Source organism: Tachypleus tridentatus, chromosome 3, assembly GCF_004210375.1.
Source record: "Tachypleus tridentatus isolate NWPU-2018 chromosome 3, ASM421037v1, whole genome shotgun sequence".
Classification (NCBI taxonomy): Eukaryota; Metazoa; Arthropoda; class Merostomata; order Xiphosura; family Limulidae; genus Tachypleus; species Tachypleus tridentatus.
Window position 1 is genome coordinate 95,141,479 of NC_134827.1, and position 15,653 is coordinate 95,157,131.

At 34.8% G+C, this 15,653-nt stretch overlaps 1 protein-coding gene across 1 annotated transcript in view; it reads right to left on the reverse strand.

The window, feature by feature from the left end:
• The window catches only part of Tmem131 (Transmembrane protein 131), a 191,871-nt gene extending 188,196 nt beyond the window's left edge, over positions 1–3,675 (reverse strand). The window contains exon 1 of the mRNA XM_076492169.1: positions 3,439–3,675. Within this exon, the coding sequence (XP_076348284.1) occupies positions 3,439–3,565 (127 nt within the window). The 5' untranslated portion in view covers positions 3,566–3,675. The remainder of the gene's footprint in view (positions 1–3,438) is intronic.
• Positions 3,676–15,653: the final 11,978 nt, after the last annotated feature.

The window sequence follows — 15,653 nt, forward strand, 5'->3', positions numbered from 1 at the left end:
AAAATAACTATAATTTCAGGGACAATTCTTCTGACACCTTCTTTTAAAAACAGGAGTACATAAGCAGGTTTCAAATTCTCTGGCACCTGACCAATCACTATTGATTTATCCAAAAAACTGAGAAAGAGAGAGGTTTGCACAGTCAATCTTTGACCTCAATGAAAAAAAAAACCCTGGGAGAAAAAATGTCCAGTTCTAAAACTTTATTTTTAATCTTTCAGTTTTCCTTTCTAACACTGAATGGAAAATTTTCAGAATCGAGAAGAGCTTGCATCTTCTCTTATTGAAACAAAATAGAATATTTAAAAGCTCAATCATTCCACAGTCTGCAACAAAAACCTCATCATCAACATCCTTTAAGGGCCTAATCCCTACACTAACAATTTCATTTACTTTTAATACACTTTAAAATATCCTTGCTGTTAATTTTAACATCAGTAGGTTGGGCAGCTACTTTTTATAAGTTCTTTTTTCAATTCGTAATTTTTTTTAACATAATACCAAACTCTTTTTATTGAGCAAATTTCTGTCCCCTCAGTCAATATAAATCATTTAAAACGTAAGGTATTCGTAACCTCACTTTCTTATTTACGTCTTTGGTAAGCCAATGACGGTTGGCCTTTCCTGCTATCTTTTTTAACTCTTTAGAAAAGTGGCTACACTGAATTATTTTTTAAACTTTCCACATCACATTTGCCTTTTAACTCACTATCCCAACTAACTTGTTACAAATCTTATCTAATGGTCTCAACATTGGCTTTCTGAAAATTAGGCTAAAATTTCATTCACCTAAAAATGTAGTAAAAACATCAAACCCAGTTATACAATGAACACTCCTACCCAAAAGTTACTTCTACTTCAAATCTTGCAACCATATCTTCATTAGTGGTAAGCAATAAATCTCTAATAGCATCCCATTTGGTCATCTTTGCATTTGGTATTGAAAACTATCCCAAATCACCTTAAAAACAAAACCTCTCTCACTCACTATTTGACTCCATAATGATTCCAATAAAGGTGTTTAAAATTACCTTCCCATAATCACCACATCAGAATCCTTATTAGTAACAATCTGAATATTATTACATAATTTCTCTTCAGTCTGAATAGGTGATTTTAATAATTACAATTAAAAAAAAAAAACATTTCTACCCTTGAGCCCCTAAAAATAATCTGATTATCACTGTTTTGTTTTTATTATCAACAAGGTACGATTAATTCCCATAACAAAGAACCATCCCATCTCACTTTTAAATATCTTATCACTATTAAATAACTTATGTTCTGGAATTTCAAAATAATTTCCATCATGTCATACTCTTCAATTTCAACTTAAGACTGAACTCCTGCAATTTGTTCTCAATACTCCAAATATTTTATACTCCAAATTCTCCAAAAATAGTAATTAACTAGGCTTATCTTCAAATCTATTAACCAGTGAGGCAAGTAGGACATACTACACAAGGTTAGTCCTAAGTGTCTTTAATGAATATAGTTAGAGCTGTTTCAAATGCCTAACCTGTTTAAGTGCAGTCTATTGCTGAAAAATAATTCACTGTTACCCTGAAAACTCACACTGATCCAACCATCATATCTGTTGCTCTAAGCATATCCTTTGTAATCCTTCATTAAAGCTAAGGATCATTCAAGGAAATTCATTTTAATACTGTGCACTCAAAAAATCACATCTGAACTTGTTTGTACTTTAAAACCAACTCTCTTAATTTATAATTTCCAACATCATTTGCTCCTATGTGCAATTCAAAAATAGAATGTTATATTGTACCAGCAACTAAATTATCAACAAATTCTAACACCCTCAACTTAACTACCTGACAAGTAAAGAGTTCCCCATCAGAAGTAAGCTCTAGTCATCATCTTCACTGCAAAATCAAATGTTCCAGGTTATTAGAAACTGGTACGTCAGTGCCAACCAAACCTGCCTTTAGATCCCTAACTATTATATTAGCCCTTGTAGATCAAATGCATTTCTTTCTCACTTTTCCCAAGATAATCTTTACCCTAATTCTACCAATTTCCTGTCTTACTCCTAATCCGTTATTTTCTCCTCCAACAAACTAGACTTCCACAAAGTAATTACTAACTGGTCCTCAAGCAACTCACTTTGTTGTCTCCAAAATGTTTATGTTAAGCAAGCTATGAAAGTTTAAAATAATGTATCTTTCTAAGCCTCTGGAGAGTTGCAACCAACACCATAATTTTCAAACATAAACCAATCCTGTCTGGTGCACCTTATACACTCTATCCCACTTTTCCCTTCTACCTTTGACTGCAATGAAGTTATGCAGTCACCTACAAATGGACTTTTTCAGAAACACTAAACTTGATGTTAATCTAAAACTTAGCACAATGAAAATCAGTCAAAACATAAGCAAATGTTTAAAGTTGATATCAAGGTACGCATATAGATAGGTCTTGCACACAATTATGGCTATTAGGCTAATAAACATGTAGTATTTTAAAAAATAAATATACCCTTAGTGACAGATCACTAATGGCAGATATTCAATAGTGGACTTGTGAATAAAATATTTCATAATTTTTATTATAAATATTCTTACTACTGCTGTGTAAAATTGTACCAACTAATACAAAAAATAGATTAACTTTCTCTTATGCTTCAAATATAATATTTTTCTTTAGCAGTATAACCGATTTGATATATCCATGATTATGACTTAATTACCAGTTTATAACGGTATTTAATTGTGATTATTCCTAAGTATGTTGTAAGATAAACTATTTATTTGAAAAATGTTAAAGTTGCAAGCAAACCCAATCTACAATAAGCCTATGAAACACAAAACAGTACAGCAGTTTAATAGTCTAAATAATGTTACAAAATACAAATGAGGTTATGAGTTAATATGCTATAAACATTTTATGTTAATTTTTAAGAGCTTTTACTATTTCTGTCTACTTTTGTAATATACGCATGTGTTCATTACTGATACCTGACAAGTAAATATTTACATTAAATAACATCAGTCACCAGCCTACTTACTCAATATTCACACAAAAATTATTTATCGATCTCCAAACGTTACCCAAGTACTACTAAATATTAGTTTTGAAACTTATAACCCAAAGTTTCCAGAAACTTTAAAATAAATATTCAAATACCAATATTACGTGAAGGTAGCATAATTTTCATTTCCAACTTCAACTTGAAGTTTAATGATTATTAATATCACACAAAGATGTGAAATCTACAAAATGACATACGTTAAAAATGATCCTAAAATATTATATCTCGTCCAAATGATTTTCATTACTCATGTAAACTACAACTTGCACTCAAGTAACAGTCATAACTTAGTATTGCCTTAGGTAATAATCGCTAGTAATTTGGGTCATGTAAAAGTTTCTTATGTAATATGCAAAGTTAAGAGCAAAAAACGTCATGAAACACCTTACCTTGAGTATGTCCATCAACAACCTGAACAATCCTGTAAATTATATCCAAGAAATTGCACAAAAGTATAATGTTTAGCGCTCTTTTTAATCGCATCTTTTTACTTTGTAGTGATTCTAATCGCGCCATGCTATACCCCAGCTGCTCTATCTGATCTCAAATATCCCCGTGTGTAACATTAAACAGCAGTTTCGTAACAATAATGATTTAGAAGTTTGAAATAAAAGAAATTGGTGTGATGTATAAATATTTTGCATTCTAAATGATCAAAAAATGATTAATTTTTACTCCGATAATGTATATATAATTTACGAAAACAAAACATTGCATAGCAAGCTAGAGGACGCTACTGTAAGGGACTAGATGTATAAATCAATAAAATCTGAATAAAAAAATTCACAACGTTAAAGAGAGAATGCGCGTATATGTGCACACACGTACACAATATTTTTTTAGTTAATAACTGCAATAACTATTTTTTTCCAGTTTTCTCCATAATATTACGAAAGAAAATCTTAAACGAAATTTGCTAAGTCGCTTCACCTTGGTTTAAACAAAATATCAAAAGCAAACTTAGCAAGGTTCCCAATTAATTTTTGATATAATTACATAATTAAGGATAATACTTCAGGGCGAAGGGTTTACACAACATTAACTCAGAATATCTATTTCTACGCGTCTGTCTTTTATTTTACTTACTTTCTGAGAAACTATTTAAGATCTTAGAATTGAAGATTGACAACCAAAAAGAAATTTTAGTAAATAGACAGGTACAAATTAATTTAATTAACTGAACACAAATATTAAGTTCTACGTTATTTAGCGGCAGCTGTATATTTGTCTCGCGGGGTTATATTGTAAATTAGATAACAAAATATAACTTTGTAGATACTTTTAATGTGCAAATATGCCCCAGAAAATATGGGGCACACAATATAACGCATTTTAATTTGGTATTTTAAAAATATTTTCTGTATATGTAATATGTATTTACTTACATCACTGAATTTAAAGATGTCTCGATTTGCCCACCCTAACCATTATCAAATTGTCAAATAAAACAATGTAAAAACCTAAGTAATTGTACTTATCATAAAACTCACAACTGGGCCTGTTATGTTTCTAAACACTACATTTTTTGTTATACAAAATATAGTTGGTATAAATAGTGTTTTGACCACTGCTGTATTTGTTGTGTACCATCCTAAAAATGTGTCATCAGCAATGGATGTATGGGACAGTAGTGTGGCTGAAATACTATCATTGCACACTTTTCTGGTATTTTAAAAACTGGAGGGGACTGAATAACGAATATATCATTCAAACATATAATGAACTTAATATTAATGTCTTATGACAATTAATTATAATCATGCTTCAATTTGTTAGAAAAAGTCTTCATACAACACTAGTGTAAGAGCCCACTGACGTAATGTTGTTCTTTTGTTGTTCTTGTTCTTTTTAATTGCTTGATAAAAATATGTTCAAATTGTAGTCAACATAAAGTTGTTTTTCTTTAAAATTTCTACAAACTTATATTCTGTTGTAACAACTAGGTTTAAGTTTACAAAAATGGCACGGCATGGCTAAGCGTGTTGAGGCGTGCGACTCATAATCTGAGGGTGGCGGGTTCGCATCCCCGTCGCGCCAAACATGCTCGCCTTTTCAGTCGTGGGGGCGTTATAATGTGATGGTCAATCCCACTATTTGTTGATAAAAGAGTAGCCCAAGAGTTGGCGGTGGGTGGTGATGACTAGCTGCCTTCCCTCTAGTCTTACATTATTAAATTAGGGACGGCTAGCACAGATAGCCCTTGAGTAGCTTTGTGCGAAAGTCAAAAACAAACAAACATGTCTCTTTGCACTTTGGTGATGTCTTTCTGTACTTTTATGACGCCTTTCTGTACTTTGTTCATGTCTTTTTTTCACTTTCTTGATATCTTTCTGTACTTTGTTGATGTCTTTCTGTACTTTGTCGATGTCTTTCTGTACTTTGTGATGTCTCTCTACATTTCTACAAACTTGTTGTTGTAACTCCTCTGTACAATCCTTATAGCTTTCATGATCGTGTTTTAATTCTGATTTATCTTTTATTTTAAATCTTATTCAGGTAGTACCACCAGTGATTCAGCAATATGTCTATTATGTTGTGAATTTTCTTATTTACATTTTATTGATTTACACCTCTAGTACCTCGTGTAACTTTGCGCGAAATTCAGACCAAACCAAGTCGTCCCTTGCCCAGTTTCAATGGCTAGTACTTTTTAAAATCGGAATATTTACATAAATACGTGTCTTTTCCCGTGCAGATAGTGACTAAATAGTTATTATTCATTCTCTTCGAATATGTCTTTATGTAAGGTAATTTGCTGCGTTTCCAAGCATGCAACTGCAATGGTCCATAATCAAAATATGTCAGTGTAATAAGACATGCAGCCACCTTCCCCCACTCATACAAACTAGGACGAACATAACAACATGGAAAGATACAAATATGAATAAAGTAATGTCCCGTAAATTTTAAGATTTTGTTTGTTTGTTTGTTGAATTTCGCGCACAGCTACATGAGAGCTATCTGCTCTAGCAGTCTCTAATTCAACATTGGAAGGCATCACCACTCATCGCCAACTCTTGGGCTACTATTTTACTAACAAATAGTGGGATTGACCGACACACTATAACGCCTTGATGGCTGAAAGGACGCGCATGCTTGGTGGGATGGAAATTCGAGATCGCGACTCTCGGATTGCGAGTCGAGCGCCCTAACCGCCTGGCAGTGCCGGGCCGCAACATTCCAACGAAATCTCTATATCGCAGAAATAAATATGAGACAAACAACTCGTAATGTGACTTGATTATTAGTTAATTATGACCAGATAATTGTTACTTTAATAAAAGGTTAACGTTAAACGTCATTGCTTTATCCTGATTCATAATATCATAAACTACCTGAGGATCTATTCACTAAAGTCCCTTTATTAATCTAGCCCTAAGTATCAGTTCCTTTTGTACTTTACATAGACAGTATTTCATAATGTTATTATTTATAAGACATAACATAAACCAGCATTTGCAGATGAAATACATTTTCCTAATATTGTGGCATATCCGAGTAAAACCGGTTTAATTTTCGATTTAAATTCGATCATGGGTGTAGGTGTACTGGATAACAAAAATTTTGCTAAAGACATTGATTACACGATGTAACAAAATTTTTACTTTTTCTTGTTCCTGGGCAGAAAGTGTTATTTCCCAATTGCTTATGCCTAAAGTGAATGGAAAAGACTTATTTTTCTCTTCAAACTTTGCTTTTGTCACCTGGGAGTAGGCCTGGCATGGCCAAGCGCGTAAGGCGTGCGACTCGTAATCCGAGGGTCGCGGGTTCGCGCCCGCGTCGCGCTAAACATGCTCGCCCTCCCAGCCGTGGGGGTGTATAATGTTACGGTCAATCCCACTATTCGTTGGTAAAAGAGTAGCCCAAGAGTTGGCGGTGGGTGGTGATGACTAGCTGCCTTCCCTCTAGTCTTACACTGCTAAATTAGGGACGGGTAGCACAGATAGCCCTCGAGTAGCTTTGTGCGAAATTCCAAAACAAACAAACAAACAATCACCAGGGAGCGTATAACGAAAACATGATGGGAGACTATTTGGGGGTTGATACGTGAAAGTAATTTGCATTACAGTCACAAATTTTGAAAAACTATTCATTTCTAAACATTTTTGTATAACTTTTAATATAAATACATGTAAATATTGATTCATATGTTGTTTTATTCAGACCTTATGTGAATGAAAATGTGCAAATTTGCTCGTTTTTACATATAAAATAGGTTAATTTCTAAATTTCATTATCCAGGTCACAAAATCAAAGTTTGAAGGGAATAATGACCATTTTCTGTACTTTTACAACACAAGCAATTAAGAAATAACACATAGTATCCAGGAGCAAAATTTGTGCTACGTAATGTTACAGAGCGCCACTAAATCACTTACTAACTTGGTTGGTGAACAACTGTAACGAATGGACATGGAGTGTAATACAGGGCGGACAATTTTTATTCAACACTAGACACACATAGAATGTGGGTTAATTAGTCAGGCCTGACTACTAAACACCAAGATCCAGATTAATGATGGTTCTGACCAACCAATTGCAACTTTCCTTATCATGCAAGAAGTTTCGCATTTACTGTGAGCGACGTGCACTACAACGTGACTGGCCATTCGCATCAAAACATGAGTGGGGACCATACCATCTTGATAGTACCAGAACTACCACTGAAAAAAGATTGCTGTCGGTATCCTTGATGGGCGCCATACAAGCAATATTTTCCCGGGTAGTAACAATTATTATTCATTTCCGAGAAGAACGAAATCAACTTTTACCTAAATGTAAATGTTCGTAAGGATGAGTTCACTTCAGAATGAATCTGTAACATCACAATAATATAAAAAAAACGCGTAATATGTCCAAATGTTACAATATTACGTTCAATACCGGTGTGTAAAGATAACTTACTGGATAAATGAATACAACGATTGGTTGTTGTCACGGTTTTAAACAGCCGCTTTTCTTTAAGTGAAATCTTTTGCAGTTCGACAAAAATTCGTAAACTTCTAGTTTCAAATATTAATGAAATGTCCAAACTCTCAGATATTCTAAAACTTCAGGACTACTTGGAAGTACTCGATAATGTAGCCATACGAGCAGCAAAGGGAAGAGTGTGCTTGTTGTTTTGAATTTCGCGCAAATCTACTCGAGGTCTATCTGCACTAGCCGTCCATAATTTAGCAGTGTAAGACTAGAAGGAAGGCAGCTAGTCATCACCATCCACCGCCAACTCTTTGGATACTCTTTTAACAATGAATAGTGGGATTGACCATCACATTATAACGCTCTCACGACTGCAAAGGCGAGCATGTTTGGTGCGACGTGGATGCGAATCCGCGACCCTCAGATCACGAGTCGCACGCCTTAACCCACCTGGCCATGCCGGGCCTCAAATGGAAGGAACTGGAGGCTCAACCACTCCTTTCAATTAACAAGATATTTTGTTTGTTTGTTTAAGAGTAAAACTATATTGGACTACCTATGTCTATCCCGAGGAATCGCACCTCAGATTTTATCCTTGTAAACTCATAGACTTACCGCTGCCCAACAGAAGGATTAACCACAAATTATTCAAATTTGGGAAAAAACAAACAACCAAAAAAACAAACACTCGTACTTAGATAGTTGAATACTTATGGTTGAAAATGAGTCCTCACCCTCCTTAAAAATCTTCGTTTTGTGCAAATTACAGTCGGTTTCTCAAATGATTTCCGATTTTGAAAGGTCATGACCTTCTAAGAACGTCATCATTTGTTTAATCAGTCGTTTGGTCAGAACTTGATGTTATCTTTTAATCTTAAAATTTAAGTTGTTTTCAAATAGCATGAGAAGGAAGGTCATTGACCTTTTCTGTAAATTTAATTCGAGAAGTACCACTGAAAATGACCTGATTTAGTAAATGAATACTGAACACTGCTTACATTTGCTACAAACGTTTGCATCAATAAGCATTGATAAAATATGATATGTTCATCTTCTTCAGGGTGAGTCATTACCCTAGGCGTAGCCTTGCTTTTAAAGAAATTACAACAAAGATAAACAAAATTATCTGCTCCATTTCATTATACGAATGCCTCTTTAAACCGGATTATATTTTTACTCACTGGTCGTTACCCTTTGGAAAACTTGAACTCAAACCACATTCACGACATTGCCCTTAGCATGATATAAGAAATGAATCATATAAATGGTTTGTCTGTAAATGCCTTTAACATATTATTTTAGTATATTATTTACCAAGCGTGAAGAAATCTTAAAATATGTTACATTAAATATCTTAATCGCATACTTGATATGTTCACATCATCCTAACTGATTTATAAGTTTTGAGTCCATACTAAAACCAAAAGACTACTTAATTTCCTGAATGTCTTATAGTGAGTAAAAAACCTCGCTTTATTTATCTCCCGCTCGTGCTAAAAGGTCGAGAAATGTTGTTTGCAAGAAATAAAAACAAGTTAAGATGGTGCATTGCAGAGTGCAAATAATCAGGTTCGAGAAGGAGGAGTCATTACAAGAAAGAGCAATATATAGAGAAGGAGAGGAAATACGATCCTGTATATTGAAAGTAAAAGTGAGGACATTTCTAATACACGATCAAACAGGTATGTGAACAATTATTACTGATTTAAGTACTCAGAAAAATAAACTCTTTTCAGTGTTTGTTTTGAATTGAGATAAAGATGAAATAACATTTTCAAAAATGTAGCTAAATAAATATTTTTGCCAGTATACAAATTAATATTCAAAATAAAAAAAAACGTTAGTTATTTGGATTGGAGACTTATTTTTAGTTCTTTAAAGTTTGGTGTTTCTTTCTCCGTTGTTATATGGAGGAAAATATATAAGAACAACTATTTCGTGTGAATTTTTGTTGGATATATTTGAAGGGTTTTTAATACCAGCAAATCATGAAATGTTGCTTATTACAGAAAAAAATTTACCTCTCAGTGAATTAGTGTTAGGCTTATGGAGTGTGTGTGTTTTTCTTCTAGCAAAGCTACATGAGGTTATCTATAATGAAGCAAACTTAGGTTTATTTTTTGCATTTCGGGCAAAGCTACTCGAGTGCTATCTGAACTAGCCGTCCCTAATTTAGCAGTGTAAGACCACCCACCGCCGACTCTTGAGCTACTAATCGGCTATACATTATAATGCCCCCACGGCTGAAAGGGCGAGCAGGATTCGAACCCGCGACGCTCGAATTACGAGTCGTATATATCTGCTGAGCCCACCGAGGAGAATCGAACCCCTGTTTTTAGCGCTGTGAAATCCGTAGACTTACCGCTGTACTAATAGGGGACAAGATTATGAATTTCCATGTAATAAAATCCATTGTTCGATTTCCCGTGTAGGAGAGAAAGGAGATAGCCTGTTGTTTTCAATAACAGCAAATATTTAAATGCTATTTATTAGAAGAAGCATTTGCTTATCAGTGAATTATCGGTAAGGCTTACGAACTTTGAAATACCTATGTCCACGGTTCAATTCCCCGTGTTAGACGGAAAACAGATAAACAATTACAAAAAAAAAAAATAAGCAAACAATCTTCTTGCGCTTTAAAAGCAAACACTTTTGTAAAAGTTTTAGGTTTAACAATCTCTATTAATAAATATTCATCAACCAATTAACACAGGGCAGTTTGAACTTGTTTGTAAAACTAGAGAACTTTAGATGCGGTTTTAAAAACATGAATTCCAAAAGAAGGTCAGCAAAGTTCCAATCCTACCAGAGTTCTCAGCGTAAAATCCGGGATTGATTTGTCCAACTTAAAGCTATTCGTTGATTAGGAACAAGACCTGGCATAGCCAGATGTATTAAGGCGTTCGACTCGTAATTTGAGGGTCGCGAGTTCGAATCCCCGTCTCTGTGAGGTGTTATAATGTGACAGCCAATCCCACTATTCGTTGGTAAAAGAGTAGTCTAAGAGTTGGTAATAAGTGGTGATGACTAGCTGCCTTCCCTCTAGTCTTACATTGCTAAATTACGGACGGCTAGCGCAGATAGCCCTCGTGTAGCTTTGTGCGAAATTCAAAAACAGGCAAACAAATCAACTTAAAGCTATTTCTTAATTAGGAACATTCCCGGCATTGGCAGGTGGGTTAAGGAGTTCGACTCGTAATTTGAGGGTCGGGGGCTTGAATCCCCGTCGCACTAAACATGCTCTCCCTTTCACCGTGGGGGCGTTATAATGTAACGGTCAATTCCACTATTCGTTGGCTGTGGGTGGTGATAACTAGCTGCCTTCCCTCTGGTCTTACACTGCTAAATTAGGGACGGCTAGCGCAGATAGGCCTTGAGAAGCTTTGCGCGAAATTAAAAAAAAAAAAGGAACATAACACAGCGTTGATGTCCAGTACCGTTATAAAGGGGGACATCATAAAATGTACAGTAGAACAAGGGGTAGAGAGTGACAAAAGTCTGAAAAGAACTCAGAGACTAGATAAATAGAATGATAACTATTCAGAGACTGAAGCGAGTTAAATACTTCCTTCCCCACCCGACGTAAAAAGAGGGTTAGGATACTATGACTCTGTTTTGGTCGGCCTGGCATGGCCAAGCGCGTAAGGCGTGCGACTCGTAATCCGAGGGTCGTGGGTTCGCGCCCTTGTCGCGCTAAAACATGCTCGCCCTCCCAGCCGTGGGGGCGTATAATGTGACGGTCAATCCCACTTTTCGTTGGTAAAAGAGTAGCCCAAGAGTTGACGGTGGGTGGTGATGACTAGCTGCCTTCCCTCTAGTCTTACACTGCTAAATTAGGGACGGCGAGCAGAGATAGCCCTCGAGTAGCTTTGTGCAAAATTCCAAAAACAAACAAACAAACTGTTTTGGCCAGTTTCCGGATTTGACCACATTGAGCACGTGTAGGTTGTCCTTGACTGATCTACACAAACTCAGTTCCAAAGTCTATGGAATAAACAAGCAATCCTGGTGTGTAGAATTGCTGCCCATTACGTTATTGAGAATTTTCATTGTGCATAAGACAGTGAACTGCATTATTAAGTATTACTCTCTGTATGTTGCCAATGTGCTTTCAGAATATATCTATTTACTTATAGCAGTTGTCTGTACATAAGCAATAGATGAAATAGCTCGTGGAACGCCTATTCTAACTGATAACGCTTCAATTATGTTGTTACTAAACATTCTTATCGAAATATACTGAAATATTTTATTATTATTTTTAATTCATTGTAAACCATCGTTCACTGTGTAAACTTTATTTTGGAACGTACGTTGTGAACCATTCCAAAAATAACACGATTTTTTTTTTCAAGTTTTACTATTTAAACAGGTATTAGGCTTAATCAGGCAGCATGAAAACCATCAGTATTCTGGTGCTTTGTCAATTTTCGATTGTGGCGACGGGTGAAACAGCTGGTAAGTTGCATTTTTGTCGCTAATTATAAAGGTTTCAGTGTAAAATAATTGTTTAAGTTACTTCAGTAATCACATTTATTAGAGAAATATAATTAAAATAAAGTGAAGCCCAAACTGACGACAGAATGTATAACAACGTAACATAACGGAAGAACAACGTGCATCACACTAAGGACAACAATGGGCCATTATAACTTAATATTAAGAACATCATGGGGCCGTCAAAACATAACAATACAGATATCAAGGGATCATCACAACATAAATTATGGACACCAAGTGGCCAGTATAAAAATTACTAAAAATTAGCTTGTTTTTTTTTTTTCAAATCTGAAACTCGTGTTCTTTAGTTCTATTGTCTTTGGAATATAAATGAAATGACCTTATCCTATTGCTCTTCTGAACGGTCTTATAACTTCCAATTATTTGTTTCAAATTTCGCGCAAAACTACACTAGAGTTATCCGCAACCCTCGAATTACGAGTCGCGTGCCTGAACCACCTGGCCATGACGGTTCTCTTCATCATCTAACGTTACCTTCGTCCAACAGGTTTTCAAAACAGATCAGATCGACAATAAGTGTGAATAATACAGAACTGCTTCCTTAACTTTAAAGTCAACTACCGAGTTCGTTGACAGAACTTGCTTTATTGTTTTCAATATATTTTCTATAACGTTATCTAATTCAGAGTATCGGAGGTACTGTTATTTAACCTTTAGTCTTAATTGTCTTCCAAGTCAATTTGTTTAACAAAAATATGAAGTTTTTCAGTGTTTTTCTCTAGAACGATTTTCTTTGTCGAAATCTTAGTTCTTTATTTGAGAAAATAAAATATAATTTTTTTTTTTTAAATTCGATAACATTTTAAAACATTTTGTTTTGCAGTCGTGGAAAATTTAAAGTACTTAACACTCCTACGAAAAGTGGGGCCTAATAGGCCCCAGAGCAACTTGAAAGGTTATTAATATTAGGCTAATAATTTTGTATTTAAATGAAATTGTTATTTAAATCCATTAATGAATGGATTAACGAGATTCCCACTGTCCCTATCTACTATCTAGCGAAACCACAGCCAGGGGAACGGGCTTGGAGAAATCAGGACTAGAAACGTCTTTTTGTAGGAGTGTTAAAAAACTGAAATTTTCACTAAAAGTTTTGGATTTTTCTTTTGCTTACAACCACGGAGTATAACTCTTTAGAATCACCATTATTCCTATAATAAAGGTAACCAAGAAGCCGTAGCTGCTTTAGGTAACCACCAGCAACAAAAGAAAGAAGCTAGACCTGAACCAAAGGGCAAAATCCCTAAACCTACAACAGTTCATACTTCACTAAATAATGACAAAAGTATTCAGATACTAGAGAATGAAAGTCAATTTAGTTCTGAGCGAGAAGAAATACGAGAGAAGCAAACGAGATCAGAACCACAATCTGAAGAGAGAGAAGACGCTAACCCAAAAGAAACATTGGACGTCACAAAGAAGCAGCCTCAAGAAAGTGGTAACGTATCTAAAGACAGTGAAACTGTGGAAAAAAACCCAGAAGGAAGGAAATCTAAAGAATAATTATTCTGAAAATCCCAAGAAAAACGATTATCACAATATAAACGGCAATGAAAAACTGGAAAAAGAAAATACAAAAACTAATTACAATTTAGATTACGAAAGAACGAAAGACCCACAAAAACAAAATGGCGAAGTAAGTTGGTTTGTTGAAAATCTTAAGAATAAAATGAACGAAGAACTTAAACGAGAAAATGGTAATTTGGAGTCAAATGTACAACCAGATAACGAGCCAGGAAATAAAACAATCCAGAAACAAGGGAATATTTCAAAAACTGATGAAAACAATACAGTTTTGTCCATTATTGAAGAAAAACAGCTAACGGTGAGCGAACCAACAGCTCAAGGAAACAAAGAGTCTAACGAATCTCTGAACGAAGAAAAGTTAAAAGAAACGCTCGATGATCACAATGCACAAGAAGAGAATTATACAACTATACCAGGACCCATCCAAATATTGGAGCACCAGTTACCTGAACTAAACCGTAATTTAACTGCATATTTGTTAAGAGTTATTTCAGAATTTGGTGGTAAGATGAAAGATGGAATCGAAGAACTGGAAATCCCTGTTTTGGATCCTCTGCCTCTACCTGATCGAAGTATATCACCTGTTATAGAAGGACAAGTTTTCAGCACACGTTTTAGTCACGTAGTTTTAAAAGGATTATCAAACTATAATGTTGAGTCACTGAGAATCAGTCTTCAATCTCTTCGTATCATGTTGACAACTCACTTTCCCCTATTGCATACTGATTTTCTTTTCTCCACTAATGGAACCTTATTTGAAGTATTCTCTGTGAATGGTGAGGGTCACTTGCTTCTAGAGTTCTCTGATGTTTATGCTCGTACTGTGTTTTATTTAAAAAGGGAAGATAACAAAGTTAAAATTCGAGCTGCTAATCGACCGTATGTAGACTTCTCTACGGCACGAGTAAGGCTTAGTGGACAACGAAAAATACGACGTTTTGGCTACAACACAATGTCTCACCAGTTAGCACCTATGCTTTTTTGGACTTTTTCCAGTGCTGTTATAAAAAAAACTGGTCATTACTTCATCAAGTATCTTGAGAACAGCTTAGCTAACTTTGGATTCCCCGAATACTTTTTCAGTCTTCCATTGGCCCATCGTTATTTAAAGTTTAACTTAAACAAACCAATTCTTAACACTTTTAACACTCATTATACTGGTCTGATTGGTGCTTTTAGCTGGTTCGGTGTTTGAGAAAAATGTAATGACACGGAAATTCAACGAGAAGTTGAAACATTATTTGCAGCCATTGTGGGTAGCTAGGTTGTTGGAGTTTTTTTGTCTGTTATTACAGATAATTGTGATAAATAAATCATATGCGAGCTCTTGTTTTTCGTTTTCCGCCACAATTATTAATCGAAAATATCATACATCAATAGGATTACGACACGTGGAAAATATTTCCAAGTAGAGTTAACTGATATAAGTATTCGTTCATTTCTAGAAATATGATAATCATTGTAATGTGTATGAAAATAAGTAACAAATATCTTAATATTAACTAATTGACAGGTAGTTAGAGACAGTAGGTAACTGGAGGAATGAAGGATTCTGTGTGTAGAAATAAAATGTGTTTGCGACTAGAACAAACTATACAAGTGCGTAATAAAACAACATAACAGTTAATGAAACTTT